This window comes from Panthera leo, chromosome C2 (assembly GCF_018350215.1).
Source record: "Panthera leo isolate Ple1 chromosome C2, P.leo_Ple1_pat1.1, whole genome shotgun sequence".
In the NCBI taxonomy this organism is placed as follows: domain Eukaryota; kingdom Metazoa; phylum Chordata; class Mammalia; order Carnivora; family Felidae; genus Panthera; species Panthera leo.
Window position 1 is genome coordinate 112,897,874 of NC_056687.1, and position 23,118 is coordinate 112,920,991.

At 41.8% G+C, this 23,118-nt stretch overlaps 1 protein-coding gene across 21 annotated transcripts in view; it reads right to left on the bottom strand.

Annotated features, from left to right (window-relative positions):
• The window catches only part of MED12L (mediator complex subunit 12L), a 333,748-nt gene that overhangs the window by 248,379 nt on the left and 62,251 nt on the right, over positions 1-23,118 (bottom strand). For 15 of the 21 annotated variants that reach the window (XM_042903238.1, XM_042903224.1, XM_042903223.1 and 12 more), the window contains 7 exons: positions 16,669-16,838; positions 14,180-14,290; positions 12,663-12,932; positions 11,772-11,846; positions 8,454-8,603; positions 7,593-7,692; positions 7,139-7,275 (listed from right to left, as the gene is read on the bottom strand). In XM_042903238.1, the coding sequence (XP_042759172.1) occupies positions 7,139-7,275; positions 7,593-7,692; positions 8,454-8,603; positions 11,772-11,846; positions 12,663-12,932; positions 14,180-14,290; positions 16,669-16,838 (1,013 nt within the window). The remainder of the gene's footprint in view (positions 1-7,138; positions 7,276-7,592; positions 7,693-8,453; positions 8,604-11,771; positions 11,847-12,662; positions 12,933-14,179; positions 14,291-16,668; positions 16,839-23,118) is intronic. The other 6 variants (XM_042903228.1, XM_042903233.1, XM_042903237.1 and 3 more) reach the window with 3 other exon arrangements.

Sequence of the window (23,118 nt, forward strand, 5' to 3'; positions counted from 1 at the left end):
GTGGTACAAGGAACAGAATGTGCTAATTAAAGGGCAGGGCACCTGGGTGGCTCAGTCAGTTAAGTATCCGACTCCTGATTTAGGCTCAGGTCATAATCTCAGTTGTGAGATCCAGCCCATGTTGGGACCCATGTCAGGTCCTGTGCTGGGCATGGAGACTGCTTAAGATTCTCCCTCTCCCTTTGCCCCTTCCCAATGCATGCACATATGCTTGCTCAAAAAAAAAAAAAAAGAATGTATTAGTTAACAGTTGGGCTCGGGAACCATTTAGGATCTCAATCCCTATTTCCCCACCAGTGAGTTGGTCACTAGCTTGGACAACTCACTCATCTGCTCTACGCTTTGGTTTTCTCATCTGTAACGCAAGAATTAAATTTTTTTTTGTTTCACATGTGTCTCACTGGCCAAGGAAAAAATAAATGAGATGGCACAATACACTTAAAACGGGCCTAGTGCTTAAGACGTACTCAGAAAAAGTCTGAAGAAAAAAGACTGGTACACAGGCTCAGAAACAATCTAATCCAAGAGGCCTACCACACTCTAAATGGATTCATTACCCTCTTTATCAGTAACAGCAAAGTCTAAATGTCTGTGCATGCCACCCCCCCCCCACTATGTTAACATAATTGCCCTTTGATTAATGGATTTACTTGAAGAAAGAAGAAAGTGGTAGCTCTAAGAGTGACCAGTAGGAAACCGTGTGACTTCCACAGTACAACGTGCTCAGACAGGGCTGTGATCAGCATCCTCAATTCTAAAATTTGGCACACACACCTCAGCAGGAAGCCAGCCAGATGTGCCATCCGTGTTGGCTTGACTTTTGCCACATTTGACTTTGTTATCTTGAGCCTTCATTTTTACAAAAAAATTTTTAACGTTTATTTATTACTGAGAGACCGAGAGACACAGAGCATGAGCAAGGGAGGGGTAGAGAGAGGGGTAGACAGAGAATCCGAAGCAGGCTCCAGGCTCTGAGCTGTCAGCACAGAGCCCGATGCAGGGCTCGAACTCACAAACTGCAAGATCGTGACCTAAGCTGAAGTCGGATGCTTAACCAGCTGAGCCACCCAGGCGCCCCCTGAGCCTTGATTTTTAAAAGTGACTTTTTCTTACATAAGGAAGGAAGGAAGGAAGGAAGGAAGGAAGGAAGGAAGGAAGGAAGGAAGGACAAAACATTAATAACAACAACAAAAAAAACAAATACCAAAAACCCCTAAGCATTGAAATGAGCATCATCTCCTTTTCTACCTGGTGGTACTGCAGCCACCTTGCCTTGGGTTGGCCAGTCCCATCTGACTGCTTCCCTACTGTGGGTAAAGTCTTGGTAAAAATCAAATATAAAAAGCCTGACGGATCCTGGCTGTGCTTTATGGATGAATGGACTGTGTGATGGATAGTTGTGTGTGTGTGTGTGTGTGTGTGTCCACAGTGGTCCCAAGGAACCATATTCCCTCCATGTCTCCAGGGTTTAACTGCCTCCCTACATACATGAGTCAGTTATAACAGCAGCTAGAGTTTACTCAGTACCCATCCACGTGCAAGGCACCATTAACCTTTCAGTGTTTTATCATTCTCACACCATCAAGAGATAGAATGCCCTTTTTAAAAATGGGGAAATTTACTCTTACTCATCAAGAGTAAGTGAATTGTCCAAATACCACAAAAGAAATGCACCGACTTGCCAATTTTACACCTGAGAACTCTTCCGTTGGCCAAGCTCCTCCCTCCACATTCACATATTTTCTTGCGCATCTGAACCTGTACCATCGTTAGAGCTAACAGATTACAGCAGTCACCCCTACCCTTCCAAACCCAATCTTACAGAGGCTTTCTTTCCAGTTCACTGTCCCAGCAGCTTTTAAGCGAGCCCCTAAAAAACAAATTCAGTAAATGCTTCCTGAGGACCTGTTGGGCCCCAGGCACGGTGTTAGACACTGGTGATGTGCTGCTGGTGAGCAAAAGGAACACAGACCCTGACCTGTGGGGCTACAGACTTGCAGGAAGAAGAACATGGAACGTGGCCAGCAAGGACAGAAACCAAGATTTTCTTTTGCATGATGGTGGGAGTTCTTCAGCCACACTGATACAAGGGCCGGTGCGGCCCCGGAGGCCTGTGCCAGGGGTAAGACAGCCGCTCTGGACTCTGGGCCTAGGCCTTTCAAAGAAATCAGGAGGAACTCAACACACCTATTCAGAGTGCTTCCTAACTATTCTGAGTAGGAAAGGAAGAGCAAACATGCAGATTCTCGGGTTTTGGCATGTGACAGTTTGTTTTCACAGCAGGGCAAGAGGAAGTGCACATGCCTCCACCGCCACTCAGGCCTTTCCATTACTCAGGAGAAAGCTTGCTTCCTTGGGCACCAAAGAGAGAAGTGAAAAGGCAGCTCTTCCCGTCATCTTCAGACTTTCCCTTCTATCCGTGTCCCTGGGGGAGCCAACGATGCAGCTGGTTCTCCCTTCACACCCCACATAAACGGGGAAAGAAGCCAAGAGGAAGGAAGCGGTCTGGGTGCTGTGTGAAGCTGAGGGGCACCTCACCCTCGGCCTTCAGGTCAGCAATGTGGATCTCGCCTAAGGCTGCAAGTGACAGGCTCAGTCAGGACTTGGAATCGGAAGGTCCCCCCCCCCCCCATCCCCAACAATAGTCCCTCGTGTGGCACCGGCCTCTCTGCCCCCATCAGCCAGAGTAGAAATGGTTCTGAAACATTAAACAGGCAAATCGGTTAGCAAATGGTGTACAAAACACTCACCAGGAGTTGCAGAGTGAAAGTCATGTGGGCAAACATGGACAACAGACATGCAGCTTGGCCTGCAAAGTGTTTTAAAATTGGGAGAGTTTGAGGGGCACCTGGGTGGCTCAGTCGACTGAGCATCCAACTTCAGCTGAGGTCATCATCTCATGGTTTGTGAGCCCAAGCCCCACATCAGGCTCTGTGCTGACAGCTCGGAGCCTGGAGCCTGCTTCGGATTCTGTGTCTGCCTCTCTCTCTGACCCTCCCCAACTTGTGCTCTGTCTCTCTCAAAAACAAATAAACATTAAAAAAAATTTTTTTAATTGGGAGAGTTTGTAAATCTTGATATACATCTTCTCCAGAAATGTTGAAGGATCAAACAGTGGGTCTACATTCCCAAGGAGAATCTGAGACAGGCCACTCTACTTAGAAAGGGCATGCCCCCTCCCCAGTCACGTCCCAGGGGCCCTGGATGCAACAGCCTACCATTAATTTGCACCACCTGCCTGGCCACTGTGCAACACAAGTCTCTGAGCCCTGTCCTAAGTAAGCACTTCACGTTTTCTATCTCACACTACAGTGAATGGAAAATCAAGTAGCATAAATCTAGAATAAGCAAACATTGAGGGGGTTGAGGTTTATATTTGTGCTTCTCTTACAACAGTTGCCAAGCCCTAACACAGAAGCAGCAGCTGAGGATATGGGGGGCAGAAGGGAAGGCGTGGGTACGGGAATAATGCAGTGCCTGTAGAATGAGCGGAAGCATGCCACAGGCCTAGCACAGCCCATCGTGGAGCACACTCTCACTCTCGTGACCGCAGTCTAACCACAGGGCAGGACGAAATCCTCAAATGCCTTCATCCCATGCACTACGGTTTTCAGTGGGCTTTGGCCAAATACTAAGACTACTTAGACACGCAAATCTGAACTTCAGACTCTGCATCCCATCTGTACAGCTGCTCCTCCCCTCCCTACAAGAAAGTGGAAAGAACTAGATTTCCTTTTAGCAGTTCCAGAGAAAAAGGAATCAAGGAGACTGAAGTTCAAGTTGCCTAAGCAGATGTGGGAAGCCAGGATGTGCAATCCAGGGCCCAGGCCTGCCTAAATACAACTTCAGCAAAAGTAAACCTCAAGGTCTTTGCAACTACAGAGACTGGTCCCTTCTTATATTATCTTTCATGCTAAGTCCTAACACAAATTATGAAAACAAAAAAGGGGAAACACATTTTCAAGAAGTGAGACATGTTTTTGAATCCTAACCATGACAATTTATACAACTCCTTCTAATCAGAAAATTAGAGTTTCATCATCCTGGTTCTTCCAATATAATCGTAACCTACTAATAATTATTGCTCTGTTATCATTAACAGCAACATTTTTAACATATTTATAGAATGTTTCATGAATCTCAAAGTGCTCATGTCCCCTTAGAGGCAGACAAGGCAAATGCTCTATGCCAACTTAATATGTAAAGGCACTAAGGCACAAAGCCTACAAGTAACTTGTTCAAGGTCACACAGCTGATCACAGTTAATACAACTCCACAGCTCATACATGAATTCCAGGAATATATAAAGTGACTCGGGTGTCGAGAAAATAATAGACCTTGGTGAAGAGTAAACAGATGAAACACTGTCATCTGCCTGCATATACACACATACCTTGAAACACACAAACAGATGCCAAAATAAAAATTAATTTAATTAAAATTTAAGGTTAAAAAATTAATGTTAAATATGTAAATGTCAATATTTTAAGGTTTAAAAATCATTCTAATGTTAAATTAACAGTATCTACCTAGTTCTTCTGATAGATTACTAAGAAAAGGTGACCAGTCTGAATTACAGGTTTAAAATGTAATTTGTGTATTACTCCTAAAAGAGTGTGATAACCACAAAGCAACCACTCACTCACAACACATCTTTCCATAGTTGATTCAACATTCAATGTAATTACTCCTAAATGGGCAACATTGTGACATTCCTTCCAATGAAGTATGTCAGTGGAACACACAAGACCCTCAACCCTGAGCACATGTCGCCCTCTAGTGGCAAGCACCTCTCAGCATCCTGGGTGGAGACGTTGCTCACTGGAGACAACAGTGTTTTAGAGAGCTTACAGAGTGATTTTATTCAAAAATACAAAACGTAATTTCTGCCCTTGGTAAGAGATGTACCATGATCTCTTAAGAGTGCTAGTGAATAACTTTAGTCTCTGTGGATGAATGAGGCATGCAATTCTGAAGTTGGCCAGTTCATTCACTATAAAGTTGTAGAGTCAAGCTAACCACAAAACTCAAGGGGTTTGGGTACAGCTAAAATGCTCACAAGGGAACAACGCAGTCTTTACTCAACTCTCAGTGCAGAAAGCTTAGCAGTCCAAAAGGACACCTTGAATTTTAGGTATCCCTATTTTCCTTCCACGTATCTTAGTTTACGTATTGAAAACCTTAGTACTCTCGCAACCTTTTACCTAAGTCTTTATTACAAATAGACTTTAAGGGTTCCACTCCAAAAGAACACAGTAATACTCTAACCTATGTCAATAAGCAGAGTACTATGCAGACTTTTATAATCCGTGTGCTCCACAGAAGCACCGAATGAAGCATTGCCACTGAGACTTCACAATGAATTAGAAAATTCACTCGGGGCACCTGAGTGGCTCAGTCAGTTAAGCAACTGACTTCGGCTCAGGTCACGATCTCGTGGTTTGTGAGTTTGAGCCCTGCATCGGACTCTATGCTGTCAGCTCAGAGCCTGGAGCCTGCTTTGGATTCTGTGTTTCCTTCTCTCTCTGCCCCTCCCCCACTTGTGCTCTTTCTGCCTCTCAAAAATAAATGTAAAAAAAAAAAAGAAAAGAAAAAGAACATATACTCAAGTCTACCTCACTCAACATTCCAATATCCTACTTGGCAGCAGTGAATTTGAACCTTATCTTCAAGAAGCCAGGGGATGACACAAATTATTCCAGAAAGAGGAATAACCTAGAACAGGTTCACATCAGGTTCACATAACGGTATATAAGGAAAGTCTGGGGGTTTTTGTTTCCATTGTCTAATCTCTCCTTTCCACATATGCATTCCCAAAAGCTAGTATGGAAATCAAAGATAATAGTAATCAGTTGACTAAGGTGTTCTTTGAAGGTAGGTACCATGTCTTAAAACTTACCTCTCTGTTCCTGGTGCCTAGCACAACCTGGACATACCATGGGTGCTCTCCATTGTAAAAATAAGACAAACTTCTTCATTCTCCCAAAATAAGGTTAGGGGGGAAAAAACTGGAAAACCTTTGTTTATAGACCATTCAATAATGAAACAATCTACTCTAAGAAAGCCTAAAATAATAATTGTCTGTGATGATAAATTTTATGTGTGAATTCAGCTAGTCCATGGTACCCAGTTTTTTGGGTCAAAATTCAGTCTAGATGTTGCTGTGAAGTTATTCTTCTAAATGTGGACATTTAAATCAGTAAACTTAAAGTAACGCAGATCATTCTCCATAAGGTAGGTGGACCCCACCCAATTAGTTGAAAGCCTTACGAGAAAAGACAGGTCCCTGAGGAAGAAGGAATTCTGCTTCCAGACTGACTTCAGACTCAAGGCTGCAACATCAATTCTCCCTAGGGTCCCAAGCCTATTGGCCTGTCCTTTACGTTCCAGACACGTCTGCTCCCAGAATCCTATGAGCCAATTCCTTAAAATAAATACTTTTCACTTTTATATATATGTATGTAAATATATGTACACACACACACACACAGTTTTTTTTCTTTGTTAGCTCTGTTTGGAGAATCCTAATACGGGTTTTTTTAAAAAAATATGATCACAGTATCCATTCACTGCTCTAAATATTAAAATATTTGGGGCGCCTGGGTGGCTCAGTCGGTTGAGCGTCCGACTTCGGCTCAGGTCACGATCTCATGGTCCGTGAGTTCCAGCCCCGCGTTGGGCTCTGTGCTGATGGCTCAGAGCCTGGAGCCTGTTTCAGATTCTGTGTCTCCCTCTCTCTCTGACCCTCCCCCGTTCATACTCTGTCTCTGTCTCAAAAATAAATAAACGTTAAAAAAAAAAAATTAAAATATATTACCCCAAAGTTAAAGTTAAACCATTATATAAAGTCCAATCGCCAGATAAAGGATATTCTGCTAAAACTAAAATGATGGGGAGTGATGATAAAAGGGCCAAGAAAAGTCTTTCCAGTAACTATACCTAAGTAAATAAGCCCAATGGACATTCCTTTTTAATAATTTGGGGGCATTTTAGTCCAACAATAAAATGATTTCAGGGTGTAGACCCCTTCATAAGTTATTACACTTCATAGAAAAGACTTCACCAGAATTTACTGAATGAAAAAAAAGAGAAAATATGCTGAGAAAATTTAAATGAAAAGAAGAAAAATATTAACTACCTCTTGGTTATCTTTGTTTTGGTTTGCCCAGAAAATCTTATGATAAAGCGTCTCCATTGAATTGCTGGAATCAGTTCGGTCAAAACAATGTCGATCCAACACTTCCAACGTGTGCAAAACCCGACTAATGGTCACCCCTAGATGTGGAAATTAAGCAAGCAGTTAAAGAGGTCAAACAAAGCCAAACAGCATAGTACAAAGCCATCATTATGTAGGGCAAAAGGGATTTCAAGAAAGTGTCATTCTCAGCATGTGAGAATTGCCAACAAAACCAAACCTGACATTCTAGACAGCGAAGAACTAAAGGGCACAGACAGAGGAATGCCCTCAAAAGTCACTAGGTGCCTCTGTCAAAAAGCATCCTTATTCAATACGTTGACTGAGTTATAAGAATCAGAAACAGAGCATCAAGTCCCACATTCAAAAGTACTCCTTCTTCTCTTGGGTTCTGTACCTGCTGTTGACTCTTGGCACTTGTCAAAAGACCACCGAACTTCCACTGCACGGCCTCTTTGTTTTATCTGCTGTTCTACCTCATAAATCCTTGCCCGAACCTGAAAGATAATCGCTTCTAATTAACTTATGCCTGGAAAGCCACAGTGGCTGTCTAAATCATGTCAGGTTTTTCCACATGAGCAGAGCATCCTACAGGGAACTACAATCGTGACTGCACCGTAACAAATTTAGCCTGTTGTCCAAGAAGCGCATTTTAAAATTTACGAGGGGTGATTCAATGCCAGTTGTCAATAACAAACACTCACAAAAAATAAATGCTTGCTTTACAAGTAAAAATTTTTTAGGATGTCCTCTATGGGAAGGTGAAAGCTCTCAAGTATCATTTTTGAGCCATTCTTCTATGTATGAAAATAGCTAGGCATGTTTTATGAATTTAAGAAAATTGCTTGGTGAAAAACAGGGATCTTACTCTCAACATTAGTCACAGTCCCGCAGTTTAAACTTCTTAAGTCTCTGAACCAAATAACCCGGCACTAATAAAAACAGTTACTAAATATCACAGACTGCCATCTAAGGGAATTGTGTCATGTATGAGAGCCACCATCACAATTACCGTCTGGGTGGCAGGACTCTTTGCAAGAGCTGCCCAGCAAGAGCTAAAGGAGGAAGGGAGCAATGTGATGAACTTCTGCGGTCCAGAGAGGCTAACTACTTCCCCCCACATCCCTCAGAGAGATGGGGAGCAGGGCTGGGAAGGGCAGGCATCCAAGCATCTGAGAGGCTAACACCCACGCGGCTCGCTGTGTCATGATGCCTCTCAATGAAAACACCCGTCCAACCACCGTAACAGAGAGTCTACCTGCTGATTGAAAGCTGTGTTCCCACCCGGCATGGGGAGACTGGAGGGGGCCACCTGCAGCAGATCCAGGGGCGAGCCTGGGTTCGCGCTCTTATTGTCGTTTGTGGAATAATTCCACACCAAGGCACTTGGGCAACAGAGAGTGACAGTCTGGAAATGAAGCAGGAAAATCCAGATATTTAAGAGGAACAAGTATAACAGCTTAACAATAAAAACGAGGCCTCATCATAACTATATTATAGTTTCCTACAAGTACCCATTCTCAACTTTTCAAGTCTTAAAACAAAACTAAAATAGAATTATTAATTTGAAATGGAGGTGGTACAGCTACTGAGAAATTAAGAAATATTATAATTCATAAGCTAACATTCCAGCACAGAGAACCTAGGAAACTTAATAAAAACACAGTAATTATCACTTAAAATTGTCACTTAAAACAATTTTTTCATGCAATTAGAAAAAGGAGATGGAATTAGAATGTGTAATTTCTAAAGTTATAAAATCTAAAAAGGAATTTGTTTTAATCTATGAAATAATCTCTGAGATAATGCAGTAAATAGCTTCATAAATGCTAGACAGACAGTAACCCTAGACCAGTGGGTGGCACATTTTCTATAAAAAGCCAGAGAGTAAATGCTTTAAGCTTTGCAGGTCACCTATAATTTGTCACATATTCTTTTTGTTTTAATAACTCACTGGAAATATAAAATATATTCTTAGCTCATTGGCTGGCATTGGCCTACAGATTATAGCTTGCCTACCTCTACGTTACACCCTTGCAGACATTTTTTCTTCAACCAGCTTGCATGAAGCACCTTCTATGACCCCTCACTCACAGACCACAATGATCCCATGAGGTAGGTAATGCTATTCCCCCCACTGTACCACAGAGGAATAGGAGCCACAGCGGAGAGTAATAACCAGCCAAGTTGATTTCAGCACACGTGTCTAGAACCTCTATGCTATCATTCTGCCTTCTAAACATAGAGTCGATATTATGGCTCCAGTTTAAATAAGTCCTTGCTCCATACTGAACATTGCATCATCACAACCCTAACCATGTGTGGTCACCAAGTAGGAACTGTCACCATCACCCTCACACACGGGAAACAGAGTCTAAAGGTTACATTAGAAACTGGAAGAGCAGAGGCTAAAATCAGGTCTGCAAGGATTCTAAAAAACAGGTCTCGGGCACCTGGGTGGCTCAGTCAGTTGAGCACCCAACTTCGGCTCAGGTCATGATCTCACAACTCGTTGAGTTTCAGCCCAGCATTGGGCTCTATGCTGACAGCTCAGAGCCTGGAGCCTGCTTCGGATTCTGTGTGTCTGTCTCTCTCTGCCTCTCCCCCACTTACACTCTGTCTCTGTCTCTCTCTCTCTCTCAAAAATAAAAAATAAACATTACAGAAAAAAAAAATTGTCTTAACTATCATGTTGTTGTGCCACTCAACAAACTGTGAGCTTATTAGAGAAGGGATGCAATGTTTCTTCTAAAATGCAAAACTGAGTATCACAAAAACTAGATTCTGAAGTCTAGGAGACATCTCTGTGGAAACCAGGTGGCAGATATGAAGAACGTCAAGTCCCTGAGCCCCACTACTGCATCTGTCTCCACTGGTCCACATACCCGTCTCCTTCCTCCTGTGTGTGAGGAGGTCGGGGTTCTCATCTCCTGTCCATCATGGAGTTCTTCCCAGTGTTCTTAAAATCACCAATACCCAGGGCACTGATCTATCACACACCCCTCTTCTCCTGTTTGCACTCTCTACTAGTTTAATCTCAGCTGAGAAATATGTTCAAATCTGGGGCGCCTGGGTGGCTCAGTCCGTTGAGTGTCCGACCTCGGCTCAGGTCATGATCTCGTGGTCCGTGAGTTTGAAGTCCCGCGTCAGGCTCTGTACTGACAGCTCAGACCCTGGAGCCTGTATCAGATTCTGTGTTTCCCTCTCTCTCTCTCTGCCCCTCCCCCACTCATGCTCTGTCTTTCTCCATCAAAAATAAACAAACATTAAAAAAAATTTTAAAAAAAAAGAAGTATGTTCAAATCTGACCATCAAAAAAACAAAACCTTTTAAAAAATCTCCACTTACTTAGCAGCAATCTCTCTCCTTTCCTTCCACAGACAGGTCTCTCAAAAAGAACAGGTAGCATTATTTCTCCTCATTCTTCATCACTCCTCAACCCGCCTTACAATGGCTTCTCAACTGACCACGGTCTTATCCAGCTATCTTCTTACCAGACTTCCCCAATATGGGGGCACCGCCCACGACCATCTCCTTTTGGAAACTTCCTGCAGTAGCTAGAGAAGCAGCTCAGCATGGTGGTAAGAGTGTGGACCCTGGATCCAGACTGCCTGGGTGTGAATTCCAGCTTTGCCACTTACTTGCTGTGTGACCTACGCCCCCATTTCATCATTCATGTTACAGCAGTAATATTGGTTCCAATCTCATAGGATGTTCTGAGAAGTAAGTGACTTAATACACGTTACAATTTAGAGCGATGCTTAGAACACAATAAATGCTAGTAAGATTATAACAGAATCGTAACAATAGCATTCCTATTCTCGCTGTCCTTGTCTCTCTTTAACAATAGTCTCTCCCCTTTCTTTTCTGTCCAGTCTGGCCACACTTTCACGGCCCCCTCCGTGGACTGCCCTTCAGCCGCCTCTTCACCACTCAGGCCACAGGTTGCCACTCACTGCTAACTCTTCAGGTAATCTCACCCCCTCTTGGGGTTTGGGTCAGCCAAGTGTCCCTGTGCAGATGTGGTATGGGATGGGACAGGCCTTTCCTGCAGGGGTTGGGGAAGCCAGCCTTTCTTCCTCTGGAGAGAATGGCCCATGCTGTGCTATGGGGCAAGTCAACTGATGTGTACAGTAGTGGGGCATCACTTTTGATCTTTGTTTCTATTAAACTTGAACTGAGGAAAAAAAAAAAAAAAAGTCCCTGAGGGATTCAAATCCACACATCTGGCTGGATGTCTGGCATCAACTTCAAAATGAGACATGTAAAAACTTCTGGAACAAAACTATTTAGAGATGCTAAAGGACAAATAATCCAAAACTGTCCAAAAGTGAACTTACCTAGACTCTCCCAAACTGACTTTTTTGGCCATGTCTCTCCCTCTCTTTCCCCTCCCTTGCTACTCCCACAAATCCTCCCTCTATCGTGGCCACAACAATCTAAATCAACGGCACAACTGACCATGGCACCTTCCTGCCTAAAACCCTCCAGTCGCATCCCAATCATAAGGCACCTAGGGAGTCTTATATGCCCACACCCCAACAGGCTTTACACTTGATGTTCCATTAATACCAACCTGCACACAAGATGACTGATCAACCCTCTGGCCCTTTTCCCATGCTGCTCCCTCTGCCAAGAATACTCTTAGCACCTTTTTTTAAAAAAAAAAAAAAAACTCTTATAATATGCAGTAGTCAGAACTGCTTCCTTCAGAAAGCCTCTCTGAATTCTGGGTTGAACTACAAGTTCCACTTCTCAACTCCCTTAGTCCCCTGCGCATCCTTCCATTGGCCTTTGCCATAGTATATGGAAACTGTCCATTGACAAGCCTGTCTTCCCCACGAGACCGTAAGCTCTACCTGAGTGGAGAACATGTCTTTAAAGCCAGGCCAAAGCCTCTTAGTAAAGAGCAGGACACCTTAAGAGCCCCAGAAGTGTAACCTGAACACTAACTTGTGAGCTCCTCTAGGACGGGGCTGTATCTCATTCCTGACAGCATCGGCCCAGTGGCCTGCACGCGACTGGATGTTCAAGGACCACACAAGCAGTGATACTTGGCCGAACAACAGAGCCTGACAAATTACCTGGATTTTAAAGAAATAGAGAGGATGGCAACCAACTTAGGATGTGGACTGAGGAAGCTATAAAATGCTGCACTGAGAAAATGTCTTTCCAAAAGCAAAGTAATATAGCAGACTTATTCTGTGGGTTCCCTCAAGGATTTTATCATTGAGAGTGCTGCATGGTATAATAAAAGGTAACTACAAGAACTTTCTTCTACACAGAAGCAACAAATCTTCACTCAGCTTGATCCAACATAGAAAAATAAAAACATGAAACTTCAATCTGTAAATTATTTGGATGAGGAAAAAACTGGAATGTGACGTGAAAGTTGAAGGGGCAATTCTTCACTCGATTATCTCCTACGCTGAATTTTAACATAAAACAGCAAGGGCCAGGGACTTACCTGCAACATACAACTAAGTCCATAAACCAGGGGGCCATGCTGTGCACAGGAGAGGAAGTCTGAGAAGGCCAGCTGCACGGGACTCATGACGGGGCCAGGGGGGCCAGGGCTGGGGGCCCCGATGCTTGAGTTGTTTGGTCCTATGATCATGTGGGGCGAGTGGGCAGCAAGGAGGCTGGGGCTATCGCTCAGCAGCAAGGCAAGACGCCGGGCACAAAAGTAGGCAAGACGACGAGACAGGTAAGCCGACTGAACAAACTCGTCCGAATACTGAGAAGCACAAGGACAACGGGCTTCAGTCACGTCTGATACTACTCGGTGAAACAACTATTTTAACAAAGACTTTTTTCATTAAGAGAAAAGGGGGGGGGGGGGGGGGGGGGGTACTTCACAAGTACTGTAGAAACCAGTGCTGTCCAATAGAAACAACACAAGCCATATATGTAATTTTAAGTTTTCCATTAAAAAAATAACAGGCAAGTGGCACCTGGATGGCTCAGTCGGTTGAGCTTCCGACTTCAGCTCAGGTCATGATCTCACAGTCTGTGAGCTCAAGCCCCATATCAAGCTCTATGCTGTCAGTTCAGAGCCTGCAGCCTTCTTCTGATTCTGTCTCCCTCTCTCTCTGCCCCTCCCCTACTCACACTCTGTCTCTCAAAATATGAATAAACGTTAAAAAAAATTTTTTTAATAAATAAATAACAGGCAAAATTAAATAAGTAACGTATTTTATTTAGCCTATCATACCCAAAACACTATCATTTCAACAGGGAATCAACACAAAAAGATTTCATGAGACATTATACACTCTTTTCTGAACTAAATGTGAAATCTGGTGTGCGTTTACACTAAGAGCACATATCAAATTGCACTTGTCATAGCTCGAGGGCTCGAAAGCTACCTGGGGCTAGTGGCTACTCTAATGGACAGCATGGGCACAGACCATCACAGGGAGGATACACAGGACACCCGCACAGTGTAGTCTCCAGGAGGGTACGAGGGAGAGGAAGAGAATTACTTTTCACTAGATACTCTTTCATATTGTTTAAATGACCAAATGCATGTATTAACTTTCCAGGAAATCTTTATGTTTTCTAAGTAAATCGTAACCAAATAACCTAAATTTTTAGCAGATCTTAAAGCAATCATTAAAACAGGAAGTTCCCACCCCCAGTGGCTCAAAGAATGTCAAATGAATATAAAAGATCCTCTAATGCTTAAAAAGAGATGATTTTGTTTTGTTTTCACAGACATCTGTGCGAATGGGGCGATAGTATGTAAAGAGCTGTCTGCTTAGCTCACCGACGGGAGGCATTAGCGCAGGTGAGAATACTTTAGAAGGACACATGGTTAAAAACTATGAACGTGGCTGACACATGTGGAGTAGCATCAAGCCATTTTTCCCTTCTGTCCCAAAGATAATGTTCTTCCTCTTCCACCTCTACATACTTAATCATCCTAATCAGACTCCTCTCTTGCCCATAAAATCAGCTGGCTCGTGGTCACATGTACTGTACCTGCAGCATGAGTGGTAACAAGAGTTTAAGAAGGTCATCATCCATCGGTCTGATCTTCTCTAACACATCCAAGATCCATGTCAAATATTCATGTTTTTCTAGCATTCCTTCCTTCAATGAAAGAGAAAGTCACACTGATGACGTTAAAGCAAGACCAATTCATATTCAAAAAGGAGCACTGTAACTCTTTTGCTGAAGTGTAATTTTACTACTGTGATTTGTGTTGTATGGTCTCCTTGACCACACCCCAAATTCTAAACGAAACAAAGTGCCAGTGTGATTCTGTATAATCAGTTTGGGGTGGGTTTTTTGGTTTTCTTTTTTTCTTGGTAATCTGCTTCATTCTAAATTGAAAACAATTCCTATGAGAAAGGAAATTCAGAAGCTTTCAGACTCTGAGGACATGTCAAGCATGTGGCCAGATTTCCAGGGAGTATGAACTTATGTCACAGGAGGAAACTTGTCCACTGGTGATAATTATAAAGAACAAAAGCCCCCATCACACTATCATCTCAGCAAGCATTTGAAAATCCCATTAGGTCTAATGCCCTCCCAATAACCCCTGCCTCTATCCTAAAATGAATTTCAGATACTATAACCTATGCATGAAATATAACCTTAAAAAATCAACAGAATGGCCTAATTAACTGTTAACAAATGAAAAAAATTATAATAAAATAATGTATAAATGTTCCAACATAACTACACTGAAAATAACAACACACCTCAGATTTCCAAAATGTCCCAGAGGTGGTCTAGCCCCTCTTGCACCGTTAACATTTTCATTTACTACTTTCATATAAACACACACACACGTACATATAAACCAACTATTCTTCTATGATATTCTATGTGTGTATGTATTTAATATCATGTTACAGTTTTGTATTATGACCTACATCATGAAAGAATCTTCAAGATAGAAACAAAAAGATACGCTTTCCGGGAAAGACACTTGTATCTTTAAGGTCATTCTGATAACCATCTTAGTAGTTAATATGAATGCCTACTTTACTCCTAGCAACTTTTTCTTACCTATTTATCACCAGTGGTCCACTACCATGGTTATCAGAGATTTGTGTGAAAATATACTGACAAATTATAGCTTCAGTATTTAAAAGATAACAGTGACACTGGCATGACATCAAGATATCTACTGGTTGCTAATTTCTAAATTTTAAAATGCCTTAAATCCAAGAGTTAAATGGTTAGTCACAAAAAAGTACAATTTAAAATTTTAAGACCAGTGAATTTGAAGTTGATAAAGAAATGAATAAAATAGAATTCTGTACTTAACATATAAGAGATGGCAACTGCAAGGTTCAAAAACAAGTCTTCATAAATATGACTTTCAACGGCTACACAAACATCCTCAAGATGCCTCTGTGTACATACCCACACCCTTATTTCTGCACATGTATCTGCAGGTGTATGTACTAAGTCAGTTTCACATTTCAGAATATGGCAAATTAAAATATACTAAACTTTTAAATTCAAACATTAGTGACCCAATTAAATTCATCCGTTTAGGACCTGCTTCCTATAAAGGAGATACTGATTTCAATGTTCCCAATACACAAAGTAATCCTTCCAAAAACATTAAGCATGTTGACACACTTTTTTGAAGATGCAGACTAAATCCTCCACCCAAAGTCGTTAAAAACTCAGAGCAGGCACCAAGGGAGTCCTCTGCTAAATGGAACTTGCATTTGTAAGAGTTGTTTCAACTGCTTTAAAACTAACAATGCTACTTGCCAAAAGGACCAGGCTTTTTCCCACTTTGAGCTCTCAGGAAAATTCTCTTACAGTCTGGAAATTATAAAGTTCTAAAAGGAAAATTTAGAAACTACATATCCTTTTTATCCCTTTCCTCTTTGGTCAAGATAACAGGTAGTCAAAGTCTCTGCTAGTCATAAAACTTCAGCTGAATACACTTCTCCCTCTTCCTCACTAGGAATAAAGACTGAAGCAAAAAACGGCACAAGTGCCCTCTTCTGGTCAATATGATTTACATCAGCTTCTCGGAGAGGAGGATTCAGTCATTCCTCAATGGCCTTATTCATCCTCCCAACTACATTTTAAACTGCTGCTGAGCCAAATTAACATGACCCTCTTATGGAGAAACTAAGCCCTAATGGAGATCTATGAGACAGGAAATACCCACACAAATATTTTCTGAATGTATCTAATTTTTGTAAAAGAAAAGGTTTACAGGGATTATATTTAATACAGCAAAGGCAAAGTAATTAACAGCATTAAAAGGGCTAAGACAATTGAAAGCTGGAGATCAATATATCCAATAGAAGCTGTCATGTCAGGGCAAAGGTGTTACCTTCAATACAACTCAAGGTGAGAAATGTCAGACTGCTTTCTTTCAACATATTGGTTCATATAAAGATATCACTTGACTCCTAAAAAATTAAACTATAAAGTATTTGCTCTCTTCTTAAAAGCAAGCTAGACAGCCTTGAGGTTCTTGGGAAGGTTACCTGGAACATGTGAAATGCCAACTTTTCGTTGTATTCCCATTGCTTCATGGCTTGCTCCACATCTGGTGGCACCGGGACAGGACCGTCACTTGTGCTGGAAGCCATGTGGTAAAAGTCAGAAATCTTGGCCAGCTGCTCTCGAAGATATCTGGTAGATATTTGTGTCCACTCTGCGTTTAAAAAAAAAAAAATTTTTTGTTTTAATTTCCAGACAAGATGGATAGAATAATTAATGTTTTCTCCCCCTTTCTGACAATCTTAAGGATGTACATATAAAACAAACATCTATTACAAAAAAGTGGTTTTGACACAGCAAGCACTGTGCGAAGAAGTACAACCACCCCAGAGCCTTTGAGTAATGCAACGTGGCCAGACCTAGTAGGAATGTTGGACAGCTCTTGGGTGGAAAGGGCGGCTCTCCCCTTGCGCCTCTGTGACCCCTAAGCTAGGAGAAGAGTTGCCCACACTTGAGTTATGTGCATTTAGTGATGCTCTAGGAGCATAAAAGATTTTTTACATACAAAAAGCCACAAGCAGGAAATAGAACTGTGGAGGTGAGTACTTCAAGAAATTTCAATTCTACTGAAGAATTCAAAATCCTTCAAATGCAAGTCTTAAGGTAGATTTTTCAGGCTCCAAGTTGGATTTCTAACATGCCTAATTAAGATCTGTTTTGTTTTCTTCAGTCTGTAAGAGGACTGGCATTCGCCGTGGGCTGGCCCTTCACAGCATTCCGACCTGCACTCTCCCTCTCCCCGCACCTGCCAGAAACACAAGCGCGGCTGCCTCTTAGACAGCCATCTGGACCTTCAATTAGTCTCCGCTCCACAATCAACACAGGATGCCTCAGAACTCAATCAGAAAGAGTAGTGAGCAACAAAAGGTAGGAGTACAGAAAGGAAATAGGAAAAGTACCATTACAAAAAACAAAAAAACAAAAAACAAACAAAAAAAAAAACCACTAAAATTATTCAAAAATGTCTGCCAGAGGGGCACAAATTAAATCAGTGTGTTGCCTCTGGCAACCGTGAGGGATGTGATGCCAACTTTAGCCCATTCTGTGGATAAAAATGTAATAATTGCATGCTCACAGCCAAATTTCCCCAAGGATTAGTGAAACAGCATTTCAGAAGAAACCACCCTACTGAAACGTTACCACACAATGCTGTTTTCCCATTATCCAGGCAATTGGCTCTCCCGCCTTATTTTTAAAGGAACCTATCTTGACAAAAGTAGGAACAGAAACTAAACATCTGTTGGGGACTGAGGGCTTTGTTTTTATTTTTTAAGTACTGTTAAAAGTACTTGACAACAGTCCAGAGAGAACTACTGTTAAGTTTTGGTCTAAACAACTTATTCTCATTGTGTCTTATTTAAAATTTTCAGATGCACGTGTTAAACTGTAGTAATTAAGCCAATGCAAAAAGATGAACAGATACTAGGTCAACATTCTGTCCCTAGTGTAACAGTATTTTAGAAAGCACCACCAATAACATATTAATATTCATCTATCAGCATTAAAGACATAACAATACATTATCAGCATCATCATCTGATGCCCCCATTATGAACTAATAGTCTCATGGCACTCGTTTGACAAAACAAAATGCCCACCATCAGATGAGATAAGTTTAGCTTGGCTATAATAAGCAAAAACAAAAATAACAGGGATCCAAATCCTAGCTTTTGTGTGCCAAGCCTTGCTATTAACTCTCTCAGCATGGTACCATCCTCAATACCCCCACAGAATATTTCAGCCTCAAGAGCTAAAAATAACTCACATATTCACACACCACCTACTTCGTCCAGGGTATATCTTCTTTTCAAGATTGTTAAATACATAAGAAACATGTGTTCACTACAGAAAATGTGTAATGCAGAGATAAAAAAAACATCTGTAATCCCATCACTCATAATTAAATACTCTAGTATATATCTTTTCAGTCATTTTTCCTTTATATGTGCTGGGATTTTTTTTATTTTTATTAAAATAAATCTTTAATGTTTATTTTTGAAGAGACAGAGCATGAGAGGGGGAGGGGCAGAGAGCAAGGGAGACACAGAATCTAAAGCAGGCTCCAGGCTCTGAGCTGTCAGCACAGAGCCTGACACAGGGCTCAAACTCATGAACTGTGAGATCATGACCCAAGCTGAAGGTAGATGCTTAACCTTAACCAACTGAGCCATCCAGGCGTCCCTATGCTGGAATGTTTATATAAACATGCATTTCTTTTAAAAATTATGCTGAGGGGCGCCTGGGTGGCTCAGTCGGTTAAGCGTCCGACTTCAGCTCAGGTCACGATCTCGCGGTCCGTGAGTTCGAGCCCCGCGTCGGGCTCTGGGCTGACTGCTCAGAGCCTGGAGCCTGCTTCCGATTCTGTGTCTCCCTCTCTCTCTGCCCCTCCCCCGTTCATGCTGTCTCTCCCTGTCTCAAAAAATAAATAAACGTTAAAAAAAAAAAAAATTATGCTGAATAGGACATTCCACAATCTGAACTCCTTGTGGGATTCAAATGGTATGCAAATGTAGGTCTCTTGTGTAGTGTTTTTTAACACTAACTATATTTAACTGGCAGTAAGTTATCACATCAATCAGATAGATTCAGAGGTCTGGGACATAAGAGTCTACAGAGGATTAGTATAAAATTAGGATGCACACAAAATGTTTATTAAAAACTGAAAACAGAAAATAACAAATGGCCCCCAGTCTTCCAACACCACGAAATTATTAGGATCCACTGACATCCCTCATGCTTAGTTAGGACAAATAATGAAAACCAAGCAGGGCTGGGGGGTGGGGGCCGCAGTGGCAAGGCAGGCAATGGTTCTCAGCCCTGGGTGTGAATTCAGTCCCAGGGGGAACTTCGACCAAATTCCAGTGCCTTCAGTTCCTCCTGACAGATCTAGACTTAACTGGCTGGAGGAAGGAGCTGTTTTTTATCAGGTGATAAAAAGAAAATAGGAATGGATAAAAGTCACAGGGAAGATGGGCGGGGGGTGGGGGTGGGGGTAGGATGTGCAGTGTTCAAAGGTGCAAAAGGCGCAGAAAGTGACCAAGGAGACCACTCTGAATGTGGAGCAAGCAGCTCTAAATTCAAGCAGCTCCAAGGATACGGCCACATTTGCAGTTCACTGATGTCAAGCAGAACTCCAGGTCCGTGAAGCCGGATTATTAGAAAGTGTGTCCACATAATTCACATTGAGAGTGAGTGGCACCAGGAATCAGGACTGAAAAGAATGACTGGTCCCTTTGACAACACTCCCCGGAACCTCCATGAATCCCACAGCCACTTATTGCCTCTTTGTTAATGCCTAATCCCCAAGACAGAAGGGGTTTCGGAGGTCATACAGCTCACTCAGTTTTATAGATCCGGCACAGCAGGCTTATGCAAGGTCATACAGCTAAGCCAGAAGTACACCAACAGGTGTGAGATGCCCCACTGTAGTACACGAAAATATGTAAATCGACAAACACATGAAGGTCATAACAGACATGCACCAAGTTCCGTTAAAGATGATCCTCCTTGGCCTGGAATACCTGCAGTATTAATAAGAAAACTGGGAGCCTGACAGAGGAGGAATCTACCCAGGGGGCAAACACAAAGCATGCCAAATGCAGCAAGGCTCAAGGGGAAGGTATCCTGGCAGCAAAACATTAGTTGAGAAGCAATAGAGGGCTGCATTTAGTGGTTTTGCTAAAATGAACTTTGGAACAGGATGGCCTTGGGTCCAAATTCTAATTCTGCTACTTGCCTGTGTGATGTGAAACAAGGTATCTAACTTCTGCTAAGTCTCGATTTCCTCCTCTGCAATAGGAATCAATAATACACACACACACACACACACACACACACACACACACACACACACACGAGTTACCGTAAGGACGAGTTACTTAGCATGGTGCATACAGTGCAGAAATAGATCAATATGTGGTAGTTATCATCACTATTATTGGGATGAAAAGTTTCCTGAAAGGAGACTAAGGGTTAGATCTTGACTGTCAGAGGATAGCATCTGTTGTCACTGATGTTAGACCCTGCCACTGCCACAGCTGAGCTGCCAAGCCTAACATAATGCTCTGGATAAGGATTTATAAAATCAAACAATGAGTTTCATGGTTCCAAAACCTTCAATGGATCAGCAATCCTTAATGAATTAAGGCCAAACTCCTTACCTGGAACTTAAAATCATTTCAATTGCTACCTATCAGTGAGTACCTGAAGTTGCTTTCTGACTCTCATGCCCATGATGCTCTTTACCTACAATACCTCCTCTACTCACCTGTGTTCACTTGTGATAATTTTTCTGGACCCAATTCAAACGTGACATTGAATATGAAGCCTTTTCTAGTCTCTGGACACCAAGCCACCATCTAACGGGGCTCTCTCTGTTCTCTGACAGATCAGAATTTCTGTTCTTTCATCCTCTATCTCTTTCATCTCCATAAAACTATGTCTTATATAGTCAACATCAGAGTACTAATGTGAATCAATACACAATAAGGTGCTGCCCAAAATAACTACTAAATTAAGTCACTCCCCAATTATTCTGCCTCCCAAATCTTCCTACAAACATCTTTGCTTTTTAGGTTTTTTTCTTTGTTTTTGTTTTTTGTTGTTGTTGTTTGTTTGTTTGTTTCTTTAGAGAGAGAACATTCAAGCAGGGGGAGAGGGGCAGAGGGACAGGGAGAATCTTAAGCAGACTCTATGATAAACACAGAGCTCAATGCAGGGCTCAATCCCACAACCCTGGGATCATGACCTGAGCTGAAATCAAAAGTCAGATGCTCAACTGACTGAGTCACCCAGACGCCCCTCTGCTTTTTAGTTTAAACTCATCACTGCATACCTACCTTTCAACACCATTTAGGAAATGCCAAATTCCCTGTCTAGTATGCTCTGTCTTTGTTACAGCCAACACATCTAGAAGCACCTGCTAGTCAATGTACTGCAAAAGGCCCAACCAAATACTGAAGTTTCATTTCTCTTTAATAAACTTCCGGTAAATACATATGTGCGTCCTTTAATTTTGTGAGGCTCATTTTCCTGGCCAAATTCTTTCCTCTGATATCAAAGCCAGTGGGAACTCACTGTGGAAAATAAATCCAACAGAGATTATTTAAAACTTCAACCAGTCCCAGAGACTAAGGTGCACATTTTTAAGGTGATCCACTTGATCTAAAACTTAAGTCAAAGATGACAGTTTCCTTGAAGGAGAAACTCATCCTAGAAAATTCTTCCTATGGCTACACCACTAAAACAAAAGTCCTTGCTTCTCCACAAAGGGAACAGCCTGCTTCTCAAAACTGTAGGATGTTGAGGGTTTAATCAGCCTGACTTTGGTGCATATTGATTGAGGAAAAAAAAAAAAAAACTTCATACATGTAAGACACAACACATTCCACTTCTAAATACTCAGTAAGAATGACTGAAAGATTTTCTACCATTTTTCTCATATTTTCTATTGTTAAAAGGCTTTCTTGATCAAAGGATACCATCAATCAAGTAAAAAGACAACCTACAAATTGGTAGAAAAATATTTGCAAGTCACCTATCTGATAAGAGACCTGGATCCAGAGCCTATAATGAACTATAACAACTTGATGATAACAAGATAAATAACCCATTTTTTTTTAATTGGCAAATGATCTGAATAGACATTCTCCAAGAAGATAAACAAATGGCCAATAAGCAGATGAAAAGATGCTCAACATCATTAGCTACCAGGAAAATGTTATTCAAAACCACAATGATATACCACTGGGGCAGTGATAAAAAGACACATAACATCAAGTGGTGGTGAGGATGTGTACAATTTAGAATCCTCATGCCTTGCTGGTAGGCATGTAAAATGCAAAACAGTTTGGCATTTCCTCAAAAAGTTAAAAGTGGAGTTGCCATAAAACCCATCAATTCCACAACTATATTCCCAGAAGAAATCAAAGCACACGTCCACACCAAGATTCATCAAGAAATGTTTGTAGTAGCATGATTCACAATAACCAAAAAGTGAAAGGCACCCAAATGTCCATTAACTGGTGAATGGATAAATGTGTTATATGCATACAAATATCATTCAGCCCTGAGAAGGCATGAAATGAACTACTGACACAGACTACAACATGGATGAACCTTGAAAACATTATGCTAACTGGAAGTAGGCAGTTTCAAAGGACCACATATTGTAGGATTCCATTTATATGAAATGTTAAGAATAGGCCAATCTAGAGGGGCTAATTAGATTGCCTAGTGTAGATGGGGAGGGAGGGCAAATGAGAAGTGATGGCTAAAGAGTACATGATTTCTTTATTTTTTTTTTTTTTAATTTTTTTTCAACGTTTTTTATTTATTTTTGGGACAGAGAGAGACAGAGCATGAACGGGGGAGGGGCAGAGAGAGAGGGAGACACAGAATCGGAAACAGGCTCCAGGCTCCGAGCCATCAGCCCA